General features: G+C 39.0%; 1 protein-coding gene across 1 annotated transcript in view; it reads left to right on the top strand.

The window, feature by feature from the left end:
- gogo (thrombospondin-1 like protein golden goal) overlaps positions 1-6135 on the top strand; it is a 101339-nt gene extending 95204 nt beyond the window's left edge. The window contains exons 15-17 of the mRNA XM_028316121.1: positions 1377-1542; positions 4179-4294; positions 4753-6135. Of these exons, the coding sequence (XP_028171922.1) occupies positions 1377-1542; positions 4179-4294; positions 4753-5238 (768 nt within the window). The 3' untranslated portion in view covers positions 5239-6135. The remainder of the gene's footprint in view (positions 1-1376; positions 1543-4178; positions 4295-4752) is intronic.
- The last annotated feature ends 14377 nt before the right edge of the window (positions 6136-20512 follow it).

The raw sequence follows: 20512 nt of genomic DNA, 5'->3' as shown, positions 1-20512 counted from the left end.
TCCACAATAATTCGGGAAAAACCATTTTTTTGAAACTTTAGTACACATCCATAATATTTTGTCATCATCATAATAATTTCAACTGAATATAAACCTCTCCCAATGATTTCCATAATGACCGGTTGGTAGCGGCCTGCATCCTGCGCCTGTGGGAGGACTTTCTACACTGAGCTTTCCGGCACGTAGCTTCCACTCTAGAAACGTGCTATCCCATCGGCCATCATTTCTATATACTATGTGTCCTGCCCATTATCACTTCAGCTTGCTAAAACATCGGGCTATGCCACCATGCGACTTTAGATCGGTTACGTATCTCCTCATTACAGATTCGATTGCATAAAAAAAAANAATATTCTGCTGACAAACAGAAAGACGCTTTTTTAACACTGACGCGCGTATTCACAAACATTACTATGAGGTCTCAGTGCGCACAGGGTGACACACGAACCAATCATAGAGATCTATTTACGCTGTGCGTTCGATTTGCTGCTTCACTGCAAGCATCGTTTGTTAATACCGCCGCCCGCTGAAAACCAGCGTCAGGGCACGTGGCTCGATTAATGCTGAGCGGGCGCCTTTTTGGCACAAAAATATGCGTGTATAGAATAGTTTTAAGTCCCTTTGTTCTGTTTTTTATTTTTTTCCTTTTTTGTTTTTCTCATCTTATCTTAATACAGGCGTGCGTGCGGATTCCCTATAAATGTTCATTACCTTCGTAGGTCACGCCACCATCTCAATCCACGACCAACGAGTCGGTGGCCGTGGACGTGAGCACGAGCGTGACGAGCGTGACAAGCGTTACGAGCGTGAGTGAGAGGGACGACTGCAGCGAGAAGGACAAGGACAGCGCGTGGGAGAAGGACCGCAGCGCGAGCCGAGCTTCGTCTTCAACGTCTGCTGCTACGCTTACTAACGTGAGTGGTAGTGTTTAAGAAACCTTCATTTTTTACCTTATTACTTCTATTTCATAGTTGTAACACGATAGCTTACCCTAGTGTCAGAATTTGTAAACTTTCATAGGCGCCTGGTGATGTGCCTCAATCAGATACGAGTAGATAGATTTCAGAACAAGCATGTTTTCCCGACATTTTTGATAAACCTCCTTAGGTGGTATGCTAAATTTCAAGGATTGGCAGCGTATCCTCATCACCTACCTTACCTATGGCGTGGCTGTCACTCACCTGCACTTATCCTCCCTGCCACACAGTACTCTTAATAAATGAAATTAATAACTTTATAGTCAATAGGAAATTAGTTTCCGTCCTTAGCTTGTATTCTGGATGCCGGGAGCAGTTCCTACAATCCTGCCTTCCCGGACGTCCAAGAACGACTAATAGTGCCTCGTTAAATGACTAAACTTGCGTACTATTATCCAGGGCTGGTACTCTCCTGCGCTAAGCGGCGTGGCGTCCGCTCGCATCCGGGACAACCCGAAGCACACCAAGGAGAGCTGCAACCGGCGCCTGCTGCGCTCCGACCTCAGCCTCGCCAGCCACCCCGAGATGGAGATCGACTACTACGACTATGAGGTCAATAACGCTGGTAAGGGTCAGCCGTAGTCTAGACAGGTGGTGGTCTGACCTGAGCGGTGATGGCTGCTAATCCACGTGGGGAGGTATGTAATGTAGTGTCAAAGATTTGTATAGAGGATGACCATTAGGGTGGTCCTTATTTTTCGACTTTTGAATTCTCCCCGGGGCACTTTCTCATTCGATTATATACCTCTAAATATGAAATTAGCTTTTTTTGTTTTTTTTTTGGTTAAGATTTAGAGGTCGCTACCAGCTGTCAAAATATTTTCAAAAGCTTTGAGGATCTTAAATCATGGTTTCATAAATGTTTTATTTAAGTGTTTATATCACTTTTTAGGTGCAAATGAACATCGCATAGATAGAATAGACAATCACTTCTTGTCCCCTTCTCCCCTCAACCCCTCTTCTGTACCGACCATGGTACCGACGCGTCGAGATACTAACAAGTAAACACTTATATCTTAAAAATAATNAACGCGGGTGGTACACCGATACTGAAGGTCCTTCAGAGGCTCTTAAACTCCGTTTTACTCGAGGGAATAACGCCAGAGGCATGGAACAGAAGCGTGGTGGTGCTTTTCTTCAAGAAAGGAGATAACACCTTACTGAAGAATTACAGACCCATCTCGCTTCTGAGCCATGTTTACAAGCTGTTTTCGAGAGTCATCAGAACCTACGTGCGAGACGATTCGTGATGACTCATCACGAATCGTCTCGCACGTAGGTTCGATGACTTCCAGCCTCCCGAACAAGCCGGTTTCCGGAAAGGTTATAGTACCATAGACCACATCCATACGCTGCGGCAGGTTATACAGAAGACTGAGGAGTATAACTTGCCACTATGCTTGGCGTTCGTGGACTATGAGAAGGCCTTTGATTCGATTGAGACGTGGGCAGTGCTGCAGTCTCTCCAGCGGTGCCGTATCGACTATCGGTACATCGAGGTACTAAAGTGCTTGTACAAAAACGCCACCATGTCGGTCCGAGTACAGGAGCAAAGCACGAGGGCGATTCCTCTACAGCGAGGCGTAAGACAGGGAGATGTTATATCTCCGAAACTCTTCACCGCGGCATTGGAAGACGCTTTCAAACTCCTGGAATGGAAAGGATACGGCATAAACGTTAACGGCGAGTACATCACTCACCTTCGGTTTGCCGACGATATCGTGGTCATGGCAGAATCGCTGGAGGACCTCGGCACCATGCTCGAAGACCTTAATCGAGTTTCCCAACAGGTAGGCCTTCGGATGAACATGGACAAAACGAAGCTTATGTCGAACGTCCATGTTGCGCCCTACCCGGTGTCGGTTGGGAGCTCGATTCTTGAGATTGTTGACAAGTATGTCTACCTCGGACAAACGATCCAGCTAGGTAGGTCCAATTTCGAGAAGGAGGTCAATCGTCGAATCCAACTCGGCTGGGCAGCGTTCGGGAAACTACGCAACATCTTTTCGTCCAAAATACCCCAGTGCCTGAAGACGAAAGTCTACAACCAATGTGTGTTACCTGTGATGACTTATGGCTCGGAAACGTGGCCCCTCACTATAGGCCTTATACAGAAGCTCAAAGTTGCACAGCGTGCTATGGAGAGGGCTATGCTCGGTGTTTCTTTACGAGATCGAATCAGAAATGAGGAGATTCAACTGCAATGTCTGCTCATGAACGCTTCAAACTCGGTACTTCTTTCCCAATTCCATAAAATTCAAAACTTAGAAAGTGACAAAAAACTTTAAAATAGGTAGTTGAAACAGACTACAGCTAATTTTCATAGTGGACTGTACCATACGATAAACATGTCAGTCAATTTGACAACCTTTGTCGGAAACATTATTCAATGAAAATATTGTCCGAACCCTTAGTATTTCTCTTCGACAAATACATTAACACATCGTGAACCACTTTTCTTTCACGACTATAAAAATATTTTAGCAATTTAATTCACAAAATCAATTGCACACATTTAAAATAAACTTTGTTTACACTTTGACAACAATAGACTGACATGCAAGGTGACATGTCAATGAAGTTTTCAGTTACTGTTGCCATTATAAGAAATTAGTACCATTAGTTTTCCGCAACATGGCGAGGGTTTTTATGTTCCTGGTCAGGCTATAACATTGCACTGATGGGACAGAAAAATAAGCAAAACCTTCTTCGTTAGCAAACGTCACATTTATTTAAATGTTAGCAGCACTGTTTCTTGCACTGGTATGTTGGCAGGTTTGACTCTTACAGTACCTAGTGCAAGCGAAAACCGACACTAAGGTGACGAACCTTTTCATTCCGCGACTGTACCTAACGTTTTGCTTTATAACGTAAAACTGTTGCTATCTTTATCTTTAACCCTTTTATCTGATTTGTCACCCAATTTATTGAATATTCTTTTAAGTCCTTAGTTCTCTGACGATTAGCCTCTAAAGATCATTCAATACTAATAAAAAATGGGTTATTTTATAATATCGCTTTCCAACAGATCGAGATCGGTATAAGGTCAATGACATAGCAAATACTTTCCTCCAGTCTCACTGTACCCATATCCTGATCTCAGGGTTAATTTAGAAGTTCTTTGGAACTCTTGATTCATCGGATATCTTTCAGTTGGGTAAATGCCGTTATTCCAATGCAATAAAAGATTGTCCTGCGCAGGCTCCGTTCCCGGGTCGTATCTGGGGATGGATCCGGCGTTCCTGGTCTGGATACCGCCCCTTGAGGAGGGCGACATCATCAAGGAGATCGACGACACCAAAGGTCCTATTTACGAGGTAAGGACACTTGTGACTTTTATATTAACTTGTTTAGTTTCATCAAATTCCGTTCAGCATGTTTTCTTACAAAAAGTTAAAGTTTCTTTTCTTTTATCTTTGTTCTCACCAATTTATTGAATATGTTAAAGAGTTTGCCTTCAGGATAATTCATAAAAATTAAAAGTGACGCAAAGAAGCCGAAAATTTTGCACAATAAATTGTTGACTACTTGTACAGCAGTAAAGCCCGGTCCGTGAGCACGTAGAATTTTGTCCAATGACCGCTAGCTACCCATCCTTATGGCTCGCGCGTAGCTATCGCGCTCGCACACTCACGGTCGCGACAGCAATATAATTACGCGTGAGCGATAAGGATGGGTAGCTAGGGGTCATTGGCCAAAATTCGACGTGCTCACGGACCGGGCTTTAGTAGTAGAAATTGCGATTGGATAATTGAAATTAATAATTTTCCCACAGGAAATCCTGCCCAAAGAACTCCGACCCGACCCCGGCAGCAACACCGAGTCTCCGGAAGAGAGACCATCATCTAGTACTCTCAAGAGGAACCCTGAACTCCGCGCCGCCTCCAGCGAATCTGTGAGGCGCCGGGACCGCGGCCTCATACCGCCTCTCAACTTCAGCGCCACCGACCTCCAAGCCTCCCCCAAGATGAACAAGCGAAACAAAAAGAAAAAAGACGACCCCCCCATCCCCATGAAAGAACTCACCCTCAACAGATCACCCGTCAAAGTCCACAGAAAAGAAAAACCCGACCACGACTCGTCGACCTTAAAAAGAGTCAACGACACCGCCCGAGAAACCAACGCCGACACCCTCAAGAGAACAGACTTCAACGACCTGAAATTCGCTGATGAAACGTCAGATTCGTCTAACGAAATCAAATTTGCTGACGACTCACCGGATAGTAATAGATTAGTCGACAAATACGATGCTAGAGCGTAAACCGATATCGATCGCGTAAAGACTTAATAAATTCAAATCGAAATTCTTATTTTATCCATTGCCAAAACGTTAGGTATCCCAAAGATCACCCACTAGTCGAATGTAAGGACCAATCTGTGAATAAACCGTATTTACCTATCTTTCATATCATCAAATCATATAAAGTAGCACGATATATATTTTTAAGAGACTTTTCATCTATCACCTTCACCCAAAGGTTATTAGCGTCACATCTAGGGTAAAGTGGTAGAGTTTTATAATCAAATCTTTCTCAAGATGGTAGGAATGTAGGTACGCTCATAGTGTCTGTTGATTCTTCGTATACATACATTTTTGATTCGCAAAATTCATTCGGTATTTTCATTGTAGAAAAGGGGCAGAAGATTTTTAATGTCNTTAATGTGAAGAAAGTTGAGTATTAACTACAAATATGTACGAGTACTTAAACATCAGTGATCAATAATGTGATATCGTGCCTGTACTTTAGATCTGAGTCATCATAGCAAATCATCTACAAAGTTCTCGTCTTCGAAAAATTGTCTCTTAATATTATACAATCATACGCCCCTATAACTCCGAAAATATATTAGAGTCATTCATGTATATTTTTAACGTGTGGATAATTTTCACTCGGCTTTTGAGGCTTTATTAATGTTGAGAAAATGTTTCTCTAAACCGTTTTTTTAATCTAGCTATATTTCAAGCAAAGTGTATGATCATAAAATTGCTCGTTACTGTTTTCACGTCAGCAATGTATTTATGTGAGCTTATTGCTTCTCATTTTCATCGTGTAATATTTTAAACATTAACTGTATCATACGTTTATTTGGTAAATTATTTATTTAAATGTATTTTAGAAGACTGACGATTTCGGGCAGTGCAATACTTCATTGTGTTGGTAAAACGCAAAATAATAATACAGTATTGAAGTATTTTGGCAATAAAATCATTCCTTTTTTGATCTAGTCAATGTGTCAAAGATAAATTATGTATTTTATTTATATTATTTTAACAATTTATTTATTAAGTTCTCAAATATTGCATAATTACTTTGTGAGAATATAGGAGTAAGTATTATATCGAGTTAATTTTTTAACATTATTATAAACCTATATTTAATAACCTTTAGCATTAAGTGAAATGTTGTTTTAAATGTTTAGTTTGAAAACGCCAATAAAATGTTTTTATTTTGTATTTGAAAGTGTTGTTTCATTGAGAGTGGGCTTGGCTGGGCTTCCAAGAACACGGTGGAATGTAGCGCAGGTAGCTTAACTCTCGACCGATAGCCAAATGCCAATACAGAGCAATCCATTTATTTATTGGCTCCGAACGGATCGCTTCTGAAGTAGAGATGGGCAATGGGCATATTGGCCATATTTTAAAGATACGACAAAAAATATACCAAACGTATTTTAATTAGCTAGTTGTTTTTTTTATTTCACTGATAACTTTATTATCATCGTGTTTGACATGATGTTATTATCATTTTATTCTACATAACTTAAGTCGTAATCTGATAATTAATCTTAAACAAGGTGTACTTAAATACCCATTTAAAATCAAAATCAAATATTAATATTTTCGTAACATGCACAAAAACTGGCAACTCCTTTCACCTTTAAATAATTATATTGTCTATGACCAAAAAAACATTACTGTCACATTGACACTGGACGGTAAGAAGCAAAAATTGATTTCTCTTAATACCCGCATACATTACGATATTAGTATTACGCGAAGCGAGTATCAGTTGGCCTTCGAAAGGCTCGGACAATAAAAAGGGTATTCCTCTTTGCCGTGATACCATGAGAGTGACGCAGCCTCGAATACTAAGTGTGCCCTCGGCTGGGAACAGTGATAAAGTGAAAAATACCCAGTGCCCCGGTATCCGGGCGGACGATATATCGCGCGACAGCTCCAGGCATGCAAGTTAATTGGTCTGCATGAAGTCTTGACTCAATATTAAATTCCTGCGGGATAACAGCCCGGCAATCCGGCGCGGAGGGAATCGTTTATCGGAAACATGTAGGTAAGTTATTGGAGAACCTGCCGGACGGCTAAATAGGTTTACGGGGTAGCCTGGGTTTTAGTAGACGATATTTGGAATTTATTTCACTAGTTTGAAAGGGGAAACAGATTGAATAGGTACTCAATACAATAATTTTATTGCATTCATGGGTTATAAAATAATTATCATAATACAGCTATATGCCAAGCGTGGAGATTATGGCAAAACCCTCCACTATAGTGGAGGAGGCTCATAGTCCAGCAGTGGACTGTAAAGGGCTGTTGATGATGATGATGACAGCTATATATACGGGTTGTGAATACATTACAGTTATTATCCTGCTTTCGCCTCCGAGATTTATTTTACCATGTAGTACCCCTGTACGACAAGCCAATCCGCACACAATATTCAGCGCAGTAGTAGTAAAAAACAAAAGAGCGGGCAACCCCACCCCTACCACGCTGTGGGCTCGGTGTCCGAGCGGTCTCATTCCTTTGTGCGCACGCGCAACGACCGCACGCAGTATAAGAAANAAAATAAGACAATTACTTACGACTTAACGAAAACACTCTTTTAACAACCCAGACAAAAGCTTTCGTACTTTCGTAAAAAATACATCTTTCAAGTGTACTTAATCCAGACGTTTCCAATCCACTATCCAAAGCGCATCAGATGCACCAAATGACAAAGTTTAAATCTCACGCGATCTTAGGCCGGGAGCTGACCCTCAGAACGAGGCAATTATAATCTAGGTGAGACATAAATAAAACATATTAATTTGTTTGTTAGAGCATTAGATTATGCGAAAAATTATGGATATACATACTTTAGAACCCTGCCAATTTGATAACGCAAAATAATGATGCTCATAGTTTTCATTACTTCAACATATTGTCTGAAATCGAGAGAAAATTAACGACCACATAGAATGTAATTTGTATCCAGCGTTTTAGAAAATGCCTAACAGGTTTGTAGTTTAAAAGTAATGACTGATGCTGCATTATTAGAGCGTAAACTGTAAGCTTTTCGAAGCCTCGCCTTTGTTGTAACGTCATCGGCTCCCCGACTACATTCAGATGAGAAACTGCAAACTCGTTTTGTTTATCGCCGACAGTGATGGATCGCTGTAATGGTCGCCTAATGGCGTAATGTACAAGTTGTCGGTAACGCAGCCACTAACTTCTGATGCGAACGTCGTTCAGACGTGTTAAAATATCCGAGAACATAAAATTGCGTTAACAAAGTATCCGATGTTGGTGGCTTGTTGGTAACCAGCTGAACTATAATGGCGGAGCTCACGTCAATGGATGCAGTTTTATTTTGTTTTAAACTAAGCTGAGTTCAACCGCTCATATTACTCATAGTATCTCTTTCATCTTGCAATAATTATAAAGTAACAAACTCCGTTCCCTTTACGTTTATTACCCAAAAGAAAAAGATTTAGGTCCATCCATCCTACTAATTCCTACTGATATTATAAATGCGAAAGTTCACTTTCACGCAAAAACTACTGACCGCATTTTGATAAAACTTTACAGTATCATTGTTGATTATCACGATGATTATCATTTTATTTCACGCGGGCGAAGCCGTGGGAAAAAGCTAGTATTGCAAAAAAATGTGCCTATATGTACTACGAGTATGATGTGTGGTCAACTCTACGTAAAGGCGCTAGTCATCCTACATGGCGTTTGATCTGACCTTTGACCGCCTACAGCTAGTTGCCCGATTGTTCCACAGACGCGGAAAGTCGTCCATCATCACAGCCATTTTCATATATCTTTATTGCGATTGCTGTCTGTCTCTATTCCACGATCAATTTGGTAAAGTGAGAACTCTAATACTTACGTTTGAGGTCGCGGGTTCGATCCAGCAATACATAAACGTTGGTCTAGTACATAAATCTCTTTCTCTAATCTAGGTGATTTAGTAAATGTTTCTTTCTTGCTATACACAGTGGTTGTTACGTGCACGATACATTGTTGCACCATGCCAGGTATCGCAACGGCTCTTTTTCGCGATTTCTTTTAGGTCATAAACAGCATAAACTAAATTCAGTTAGTAGGTACCTATCACTGGCTTGAGGCCACTACAATAGATAGCTTACAGGCAATATGAAAGCCATTACCACAAAATAACTTAACCCAGATCTTATAATACAAATCTCGTAGTTTTAAAACGAAATACCAGCTCCAAATAGACTGGGAACTATGCAAACAAATTAGCGGGAATACCAGGCGAGCGGCTACATTCCAGCTTATCTTCCAAGAACACCCACTCCCAAATGTTAATACTCCGTTAATTTATTTAAACTGTCAAAGCGACCCAGAAAGTTACTATTATCCCATCAAATAGAAGCACAATCCGTGTAATTTAGCCGGAACGAAGTTTGGTCTAGACCAGCTTGGCTCGCTGGGGACGGCCTAGTAATTAGCCGGCGAAATTACCTTCCGCTCTGGATTTTGAATAAAATATCGTGGCGAAGATAGCCACGAAGCGGGTCAAACGGGTAATAACCATTTAGAGTCTAAACAGGTAGAGATAGAGCGCAGTTTTGAGTAAAGTGCCAGCACATTAACGAGATTGGGTGGTTATTACGCTGGCTGTTTGGGCAGCAAAGAAAATAATGAATTGTTATCTTTGCGGACAGTTGACAAATGCTTGATTTAGAGCTCTTTTGGGTCAGCAAATTGTTCAAATTTACTTCGTGAGTAAATAGGAATTAAAGCATTATAAAATTACAACGAAAGTCAATTAAGTAGGTAAAGTTAATTACTACGTTTACGTTTCGTTATTTTAATTTACGTAGAATGGAAATGTAAATTGTTCCTCTTGATCGATCACTGAGTAATTAGGTAACATACCATTTTAGTTGCCAAGTGCCTTGTGTAGTTAAAACTTAACACAAAAAATAAACCGGCAAGACTTAAAGCAAAACGATTTACTAGCTGAAATCAGTCCATGATAGTCAAGTAATGATTTTGCAAAAAAAAAACGCCAAAGTACCAAGCAATCCATACTTGAGTATTAACTCAGATCCGTTACACGCGCCATGGACTCCGACTCCAACTTGAGAAGAGCGAGACAAACGCTCATTGCGGCCAAGGGCCGTTAGCCGCGGCAGTTACCACAGATTGTTCTTGAGCCGGTGTCTCTGACTGCACTTGGCACTTGGCAAAGATAGGTAGAGTACTTTTAGCACAGATAGATAGAGTTAGTTGTGCTATTTTATGTAAGTACTTACATACAAAATAAAATATTTAATTCTGTAAATGAAGCAGCATCAGTTCTATCATATTTATTTACTTCCCTAAATATTAGACTTGTTTGCCTGCAAAGTCCGCCTAAGTTTGGAAAAGTATGTTCATGTCTGATTCATAAACAAGATTCATTAAAATTCTCCCTTGTGTTTACGTAAAACCAAAGTCAGAACAAGAATGATATCAGACTTTTAATATTTAATTAAACTGGAGTACAAGATATTACAAACTTTAATGAGGAACTTTACGTACGCGCTATGAACTCCTCATTCCACTTGAGATGACGCCGCGTGGGACAAACGCTCATTGCAGCCAAGAGCCGTTAGTTCGCAGTTAATGCCGATTGTTCTTAAGCTCCCGCTTTCAACGCAACGCTAAAGCGAGTGTTAGTGGTGTGAGATAAACGTGGGGATAGAAACTATTTAGCAAAATCGACCAAAGAATCGGTAGAACTTCGCAAATTCGAGCCCCTATAGAAGAATACAAACAACAGTAATCCGCATCGATCAATAAAAATTAGGCGTACTTAATCGGTGTGCATAAAAAAACAACCGAACCACCTCCTTTTGTTGAAATCGGTTAAAAATAACTTCACGTGCCATAAAAATGACAATTTCAAGAACCTTCTGAATTACAGTCGGTACCAAGCGCCGTTGCAGATTCGAATGACACTTTTGCATTCGTTACTAAATAATGTAGGCATACATTTACAAGCTGATTTATAATGTATTTAATCATAAAATCTACGTAAATTGTTGTTCAGTTAAGGAGCACCGTAACTACTGGTAGTTTTATTAGTACATTTCCATTTAAGTTGCGGCATCCTGCACTTAGCGGGGCGTAGTTACCGGCAGTTTTAGCTAGGGGTGTCCACTTTGAAAAAACATCGATGTTTTTTTCGATTCGATATATTGAAACTGTACATCGATTTCTTTCGATGTATTGGAAGAAAACATCGATGTTTTGTATAAATCGAGTACTTTTTTAAGTTTTTTTATAATTATAATAAACTAATTTAAGCATTTTATTATTAAAAAAACCGGGCAAGTTCGAGTCGGACTCGCGCACCGAGGGTTCCGTACCATCGATTTATGAAATTAAAATTATTATTTTTTATTTAAGTTATAAGTATGAAAGATTACGCGGTAATAAGCGGTTTACGATTTACGAGGTATTAAAACAAAACTACTTACTAGATCTCGTTCAAAACAATTTTCGTTGGTAGTTTTTATAGACATCATATGTTTTTTTTAGATTTTTTATTTTCTTATTTTAGAAGTTAGAGGGGGGGGGGGGACTAACTTTTTTCCACTTTGGAAGCGTCTGTCACGCAAACTATTCGGTTTGGAAAAAAAGTATTTTAGAAACCAATGATATCGAATCATTTTTGAAGACCTATCCATAGATACCAACACGTATGTGTTTGACGAAAAAAAAATTTTTAGTTTCAGATCAAGTATGGGGAGCCCCCAATATTTATAAAAAAATAAAAATTAAAATTTTAGTGGTCAGACTTGAGTTTCATGAAATTTTAATTGGTTATCATCGATTCGATGTTTTAACACTGAAAACTTAAAAACATCGATACATCGAGTATTTCAATAGCTTTTCAAAACATCGGATCCATTCGATGTATCGCATTGTAAACATCGATGTTTTCAATAAATCGATGTATAGCCTGACCAGGAACATAAAAACTAGAGATGAAACGGATAGTTGTTTGGCCGGATACCGGATACCGGATATCCGGCCAGCTGCTAGGCCGGATAGCCGGATATCCGGCGGCCGGATAGTTGGCCCATTGTCTCGTTGCATGTCGTGACGAGTTTAGCGCCGCACAGGTGCTTCGAACGCGACCAGTAGGTCTATTAATAGACTAGACTAGTAAAACTTTTTGAAAATCGAATCCGTCCGAATAGAATGTCAGATTTTGCCACTTGTCTAGTAGGCAGATCAATTCGGGCGATTTCGGTTGCCATCGTGAGTGTGTGATTGAATAGCGAAAATTAAATTAGTTTACTTGCTGCATAATTTGACTGAACTGCATCATGTCATTCATCAGACCATCATCAGTGAAAAAAAGATCGCCTATTTTATTTAGTGATAGTACAAGACTCGAGGCGTCGAGTCCTATTTTTGAAGCCTCGAGGTAGAATGGCAAGACTCAGTGAGCTCGGTAGGCTCGGTGCCTCGAGCTTAGCCGAGCTGCGAGCTCTCTGAGCCATGCCTCGAGGCTTAAAAAAGAGCTCGAGCCTTCTAAAGAGCTCGAACCTTCAAAAGAGCTCAAATCTTCGAAAAAAATAAAAAAACATCACCTACATTGATTTTAGTTATAAGATTCTTAAAATTTACTTATATTTTATTTTGTTGGGAAAAGTTATAATTCTAATCGTATGTAGTCATTATTTGATTTGTGTCCTTTTGTGAAAAACGTTTTTCAAATATGTATTTTATTGTAGGTATCAGAATTTCTGCAGTTTTATTAAATAGAACGATCTTAACACAAAAGTTAACTGGGCTTTCAAAAAGGCTCGAGCTCTGCGAAAGACTCCAAGCTTCATACAAACGAGGCGAGCCCCGAAAAAGGCTCGAACTCTAAAAAAGACTTCCGAGTCGCTGACAAACGAGGCGAGCCCTGTAAACGACTCTGAGCTCTCGGCAAAAGGACTCGGAAGCCTCGAGCCTTGTACATCACTAATTTTATTTGGCAATATTTCGACATTAACAGATAATTAATATTTATGTATTTGTCACTAGAGNGTTCCAAGTATGGGGAGCCCCCAATATTTATTATTATTATTTTATTTTTGCATCAAAATCTTAATGCGGTTCACAGAATACATCTACTTACCAAGTTTCAACAGTATAGCTCTTATAGTTTCGAAAAAAAATGGCTGTGACATACGGACGGACAGACGGACGGACAGACAGATAGATATGACGAATCTATAAGGGTTCCGTTTTTTGCCATTTGACTACGGAACCCTAAAAAGATCGCCTTTTTTATTTTGGCAATATTTCGACATTACAGATATTTACTATTTATGTATTCGTCATTAGAGTGAATAGCCCAGAAAAAGAAATTAGTTTTTTGAAAGGCCTTAATATGGCTTTTTTGTAACTTTTTGGACTTTAAATTAAAACCGTCATTATTATAAGCCATTTTATTGATAATATTAATGTATTTCATTTTATTAATAGAAAATTGTCGTAGTTTTTTACTATCCGGTATCCGGCCGGATAGTGAGTTACTATCCGGTATCCGGCCGGATAGTAAAATTAGGCCGGATATCCGGCCTACCGGATAGTTACCGGATATCCGTTTCATCTCTAATAGAAACTATTTAGCAAAAGCAACCAAAGAATGCGTAGAATCGGTAGAGCTTCGCAAATTCGAGCCCCTATAGAAGAATACAAACAACACTAATCCGCATCAATCAAAAAAAATTGGGCGTAATCGGTGTGCATAAAAAAACAACCGAACTACCTCCTTTTGTTGAAGTTGGTTAAAAATAACTTCACGTGCCATAAAAATGTCAATTTCAAGAACCTATTGAATTACAGTAGGTAGGTACCAAGACCAAGCGCCGTTGCAGATTTGAATCACAAAATCGACAAGTCACTTTTGCATTCGTTACTAAATAATGTAGGCATACATTTACAAGCTGATTTATAATGTATTTTATCATAAAATCTAGGTACATAAATTGTTGTTCAGTTAAAGAGCACCGTAACTACTGGTAGTTTTTATAATAGTCCGTTTCCATTAAAGTTGCAGGATCGCATCCTGCACTTAGCGGGGCGCAGCGCAGTTACCGGCAGTTAGCTGCAGGTCGCTTAGTTCCCACTTATAACTTGAGTAGTGATATGCACATACTCTCAGTCCACATGTAGCCTGGAACAGTAGTTGGTGAAAAGTAATTGTATTAGCGATACATACATATTGTACGCAAACTGCAAAAGGCTGGATTTACCGTTGTCAGTTGTAGTTCTTCAAGTAACTTTTCAGCTACAATAAAACAAGAATAATTTCATCAGTACTATTCTTCTGTCAAACATTAAGGTTCACAATAACAAGAATTCCATGGCACGCTACATAGTTCAATTGGTCAAGTGGTTTAATTTTAGATGTCCGCCACGGGGCGTACTTTATTTTATTATTGTACAGTATAGGGATATAGCCAGTAACTCATTAGCGAAACGTAATTATAGACATCCTGAGGTACATATTACAACAGCGTTAAGGGAAATTGACTTGTTCCTAAACTTCAAATTAAAAAAAGTTTGGGTTGTTTTCAAATTAAACTAAGTAGTAAGCCAATTTTATTATTAAAATTTTTATTGATTTACTACTATCTTATAATTGATGTTATTTTATGATTCATTTAACATAACGAAGATAAGTACATATACAAATCGTTTAAAATCACATTGGTTACCAACATCCAACTGCACTGTGGCCGCAACAGCGATCAGTTTTGGGGATCAGTCGCTAAGACGGCCGCGCTGGTCTTACGGACGAGCCGCCCCCGGAATTAATGGTCACAACTTTACACGGATCTGCTGAATCTAGACACGACATCGAATACCTAGATATTCGTTAAGAAAACCATCATACAATATTTATTAAGTAAATGAGATTAAAAAAACGTAGGATACATAAAGTTAGCCTATTAATTTAACACAGGTACGACTGTACTCAGTGTTGCACTATCAAATGCAATTGACGCGCCTCTATGCCAGGGTTTTTATGTTCCTGGTCAGGCTATATATCGAATATCCCTAGTTTTAGCTGCAGGTCGCTTAGTTCCAAATTATAACTTGAGTAGTGATATGCATGCACTCTCAATTTACGTGTAGCCTGGAACAGTAGTTGGTGAAAAGTAATTGTATTAGCGATACATACTGTAGGCAAACTGCAAAGGCTGGATTTACCGTTGTCCGTTGTAGTTCTTCAAGTAACTTTCCAGCTACAATAAAACAATAATAATTTCATCAGTTAACAAGAATTCCATGGCACGCCACATAGTTCCAGACGTTAATACAGTAATTGGTCAAGTGGTTTAATTTTAGATGTCCGCCACGGGCGTACTTTATTTTATTATTGTACAGTATAGGGATATAGCCAGTAACTCATTAGCCAAGCGTAATTATAGACATACTGCGGTACATATATACAACAGCGTTGAGGGAAATTGACTTGTTCCTAAACTTCCAATTAAAAAAAGTTTGGGTTGTTTTCAAATTAAACTAAGTAGTAAGCCAATTTTATTATTAAAATTTTTATTGATTTACTACTATCTTATAATTGATGTTATTTTATGATTCATTTAGCATAACGAAGATAAGTATAACTATACAAATCGTTTAAAATTGGTTACCAACATCCAACTGCATTGTGGCCGCCACAGCGATCAGTTTTGGGGATCAGTCGCTAAGACGGCCGCGCTGGTCTTACGGACGAGCCGCCCCCGGAATTAATGGTCACAACTTTACACAGATCTGCTGAATCTAGACACGACATCGAATACCTAGATATTCGTTAAGAAAACCATCATACAATATTTATTAAGTAAATGAGATTATACGAGTTTATCACGTTTTCAAAGCTCCAAAGACGTATAAATACAATACCTTACACTTACAGATGTAAATTACAACTGCAATTTTCGTAGAAAGCTAATTGCAAGATTCGTAACGTTCGCTTGCTCGTAGCTTCGTAGCATGCTACGGTCTACGTTAACAAATTCCGTAGTAATGCATCTACGAGACTACGAGCTACGAAATTACCGTAACGGCGATTACGTAGTTTCAATAACGGATAAAAATGAATACAAATTAATTTACCTACCGCCATAGTTCGTACCAGCTTTTTCAATGTGAAATACTTCTTGTTCACTTTCAGTGAAACTATGTCAAAGCTAGAGGCCATTTAGACGAACATTTGTTAGGGAGTAGTTTTTGCCATTCAGGAAATTAGGTCGCCTGAGCTTCGTGGCAACAGCTTATCCGGTTATAGCCGAATTAATCAAGATGTTTCGCCATCGCAGTAACCTTTGGAAATAGCTAATAGTTGTTTCATCGCAGAATTCAGAGCGTTTCTCTAAGTTTCGGTAGCTTCCTAGAATTACTCAATTTGTTACAGCGGACGGTAAGATTGATTTTGAAATTATTTACTATTTTTAGATATTAAAATTGATCTGTGCTGTGCCTTATAACAATGTACAAATCCTTTCATATTATTATTAGTGTAATTTATGAATAATATACCTGAAAAGGTAGAATTTGAAGTATAAAGTTCATTCATTCATTAATGCTTTCAAAAATTGTATACTTTCAGACCCCCTGAAGCTAACTTTTTACCAAACTTTGCAAGTGCAATTTTGTTCAAAAGTCCAATAGTAAACCGCCAAAATAATTAAACTATTAAAGTATTTAACTAGTTACCAGTTAGCTACGTACTACTCATTACTCCCTCAAATAGACGAATGTGTGATGTGAGTAACTCGTATTATTTTGCTGGCTTGATCGATACAAATGGTTTGTTGTCACGATATTTACTTACCTTTGTTCTGAGAAATTATTGGTTAAGTAGGTCTTGTAAGTCCTCCGTTTATTTAACGTAGTTATGTAATCATAGACACATACTTATGTTTATATTTTTTTAGACATTTTTTCACACTTATAGTTGTTTTCAAGACTTACACGTATCTACCTACTTAATTCCTTTGAGTGAAATTAAATCATTTGGAAACCCTGAAAGTAAATTAAATTAGTTAGGTAGAATGATCTTTTCATTTCCAATTTAATCCAATCGATTGACGCGGCTCGTCTCATCCGGCCACGTTATAAATGGCGTGTAAGTTTCTGTAAAAGATTCAGGTAGTGTCCCACTCCGGACAAATTGGATCCAAACTAAGTTTGCTCCGAGTAATGAAGTAATACTACAAATGGGACGGCGAGGGACAGGATGGCTTATTTCCCCTCACTGGGCCTACATTATTCACGGGATGGAAATATGTAGTTTAGAAGCTAAGTAAACGGTGGCTCGCTAGAAAAGTTTCTCGGCCTCTTGAGTTCCGAATTAAACGCTTCAGCGAATTGCTTTTAGTAAAGTTCAAGTTGAGCAAACTACAGTAATAGAAACAAACTGTAGTGTTTATAAATAGATAGAGTCTATAAATAAAATATACAGTGCCCAGGTACGTCTCTAGTAATTTCGGAAACCCTGAAAGTAAATTAAATTAGTTAGGTAGAATGATCTTTTCATTTCCAATTTAATCCAATCGATTGACGCGGCTCGTCTCATCCGGCCACGTTATAAATGGCGTGTAAGTTTCTGTAAAAGATTCAGGTAGTGTCCCACTCCGGACAAATTGGATCCAAACTAAGTTTCCTCCGAGTAATGAAGTAATACTACAAATGGGACGGCGCGGGACAGGATGGCTTATTTCCCCTCACTGGGCCTACATTATTCACGGGATGGAAATATGTAGTTTAGAAGCTAAGTAAACGGTGGCTCGCTAGAAAAGTTTCTCGGCCTCTTGAGTTCCGAATTAAACGCTTCAGCGAATTGCTTTTAGTAAAGTTCAAGTTGAGCAAACTACAGTAATAGAAACAAACTGTAGTGTTTATAAATAGATAGAGTCTATAAATAAAATATACAGTGCCCAGGTACGTCTCTAGTAATTTCGGAAACCCTGAAAGTAAATTAAATTAGTTAGGTAGAATGATCTTTTCATTTCCAATTTAATCCAATCGATTGACGCGGCTCGTCTCATCCGGCCACGTTATAAATGGCGTGTAAGTTTCTGTAAAAGATTCAGGTAGTGTCCCACTCCGGACAAATTGGATCCAAACTAAGTTTCCTCCGAGTAATGAAGTAATACTACAAATGGGACGGCGCGGGACAGGATGGCTTATTTCCCCTCACTGGGCCTACATTATTCACGGGATGGAAATATGTAGTTTAGAAGCTAAGTAAACGGTGGCTCGCTAGAAAAGTTTCTCGGCCTCTTGAGTTCCGAATTAAACGCTTCAGCGAATTGCTTTTAGTAAAGTTCAAGTTGAGCAAACTACAGTAATAGAAACAAACTGTAGTGTTTATAAATAGATAGAGTCTATAAATAAAATATACAGTGCCCAGGTACGTCTCTAGTAATTTCGTACTACTGTAATATCTAAAAACTTATCATCAATATTTATAACTATTTATATTTCAAAGACCGTAAACCCGTTGAAAAAGAGGCTGACAATAGTGACTGAGTTTCTTGCGCTACTTCTTCTCAGCACTGGCCGATTTATTATCCCGAAGCAGTGGTAGGGTTAATACTGGGACGTGTAAAAGTGCTTCAAAAATAAATTAGTTTTATGAAATTAATTAGTGTCAGAATGGAAAAGCGACGCGTTAAAATATACATACATAATACAATTAAAGTTTATTATCTACCTCTATTCGAGTCGACGCGTGTGCACGACTTATATGAAATGTCCTTTGAAGCATCTGGCGCTGAAAAAGTCAGACGTCGGCAAACACAAGGACGCGCTCACGGCTTAGCGCCGGAAGAGCAGCGTTCAGCCTGACAGTTTACAGGGCGGGCCACACCACACTAAATTTAACATTTGATTTTAAGTCAAGATTCTTCTTCTTAGTTGGGCACTCTTGTCAGAGTGGTCTTGGTTGCGCTGACGAGCTCTCCTGGCGATGTGCTTCCATTTCTGACGGTTAGAAGCGTCGAGTACACTGGACCGTGGTGGACTCAGTGGCCTTTGTGATGGCGTCTATCCAGCGGGTTGGCGATCGACCGCGTGGTCTCAACTAAAGAATAAAAGCAACTAAAACCCAAATAGGTTACTGCAGGGTTTGTTGTAAGCGGACATGCTTCAGTTGAACCATGAGTTCACTAAAAAGTTGGTATAACAGCCGAACCCTTCATTTAACTAAGGATTAGCAACTACTAACCCAAAACTTACTGCTAGTTACTAGGGTTCACCGTGAGAGTACCTACATCCTTCAGTAAACTATGAGTGAACTAAAAAGTTGGTGTGACTGTGTTAAAATGTCTGCAAATGAATTTATTCACGTAGCGCTACGTTTTTTGTTACACCTTAGAGGGTTAATGTATGAATGCATGTATTGTAATGTTTGTATGTGCTGAATATGTTAATGCAAATGAATAAATAAATACAATCAAGTTACCACTTTTGTCACATAACTTTTTAGAGGATTTTTTGTACTCTACTATTTGTTTCATAACAATGGACGAACAGCAGCAGCCACGTATAATTAAAATGTTTAAAAAACCGTTACCCCCAACTTACAGTATTTTTTAACAAATCGTAAACCATGGTGAAACTCGCCTTGCAGACCACATCACACACACGGCGCCACAATATCTCCTCAAATTGTTTCCTACGGAAGCTCCCGAAGGAAGCGTCTCTAATTGCGCCACCTGTAATTACTGGGAAGGATTATTCCTGGATTCAGGATAATGGCCGCCGGTATTCACGCGTCAGTTCGCGTCCTTTTATCTTGGGGATGAAACTCTTGCAGTGCCTTTAGCTTTATAGTGCAGCTAAGATTGTCCTGCGTAAAGGAAACCCTTGAAGGCTCGAGTCTATGCGTCCTCATAATCCTTAAATCCTTTTCAAGGATCTAAGGACTAGACAATCTGTTTTGTAGTGCAATATAATTTTGCCTATAGATATAAAAGACCCTTATCTCGGTAGTACTAGTCCCGTAGTAAGATGGTACTTATAAAATAAAAATCACGTCCATGAGCGTTGTGGGCGGAGAAACTCACTGAAGTACGAAAGTAGATAGAGACGTTTTTCTGCTTACGTCTTTCTGTAAAATTGGTAAGTAGGTACCTAAGATGATAAAAACCAAAAAAGTGTCTAAATAAACGTGTTTTTATTAGGATTTGAGACATGAGAGACTATCTTCAAAAGAACACATTTAAGAGAAGTTGTAAACGAAAAAATCACAGTCCTATTCACGAAGCTC

This window comes from Ostrinia furnacalis, unplaced genomic scaffold (genome assembly GCF_004193835.3).
Source record: "Ostrinia furnacalis isolate ACB-3 unplaced genomic scaffold, ASM419383v2 OfSCF5438, whole genome shotgun sequence".
Classification (NCBI taxonomy): domain Eukaryota; kingdom Metazoa; phylum Arthropoda; class Insecta; order Lepidoptera; family Crambidae; genus Ostrinia; species Ostrinia furnacalis.
Note: the sequence above shows the minus strand (reverse complement) of the source record. Positions and strands in the feature narration are given on the sequence as shown.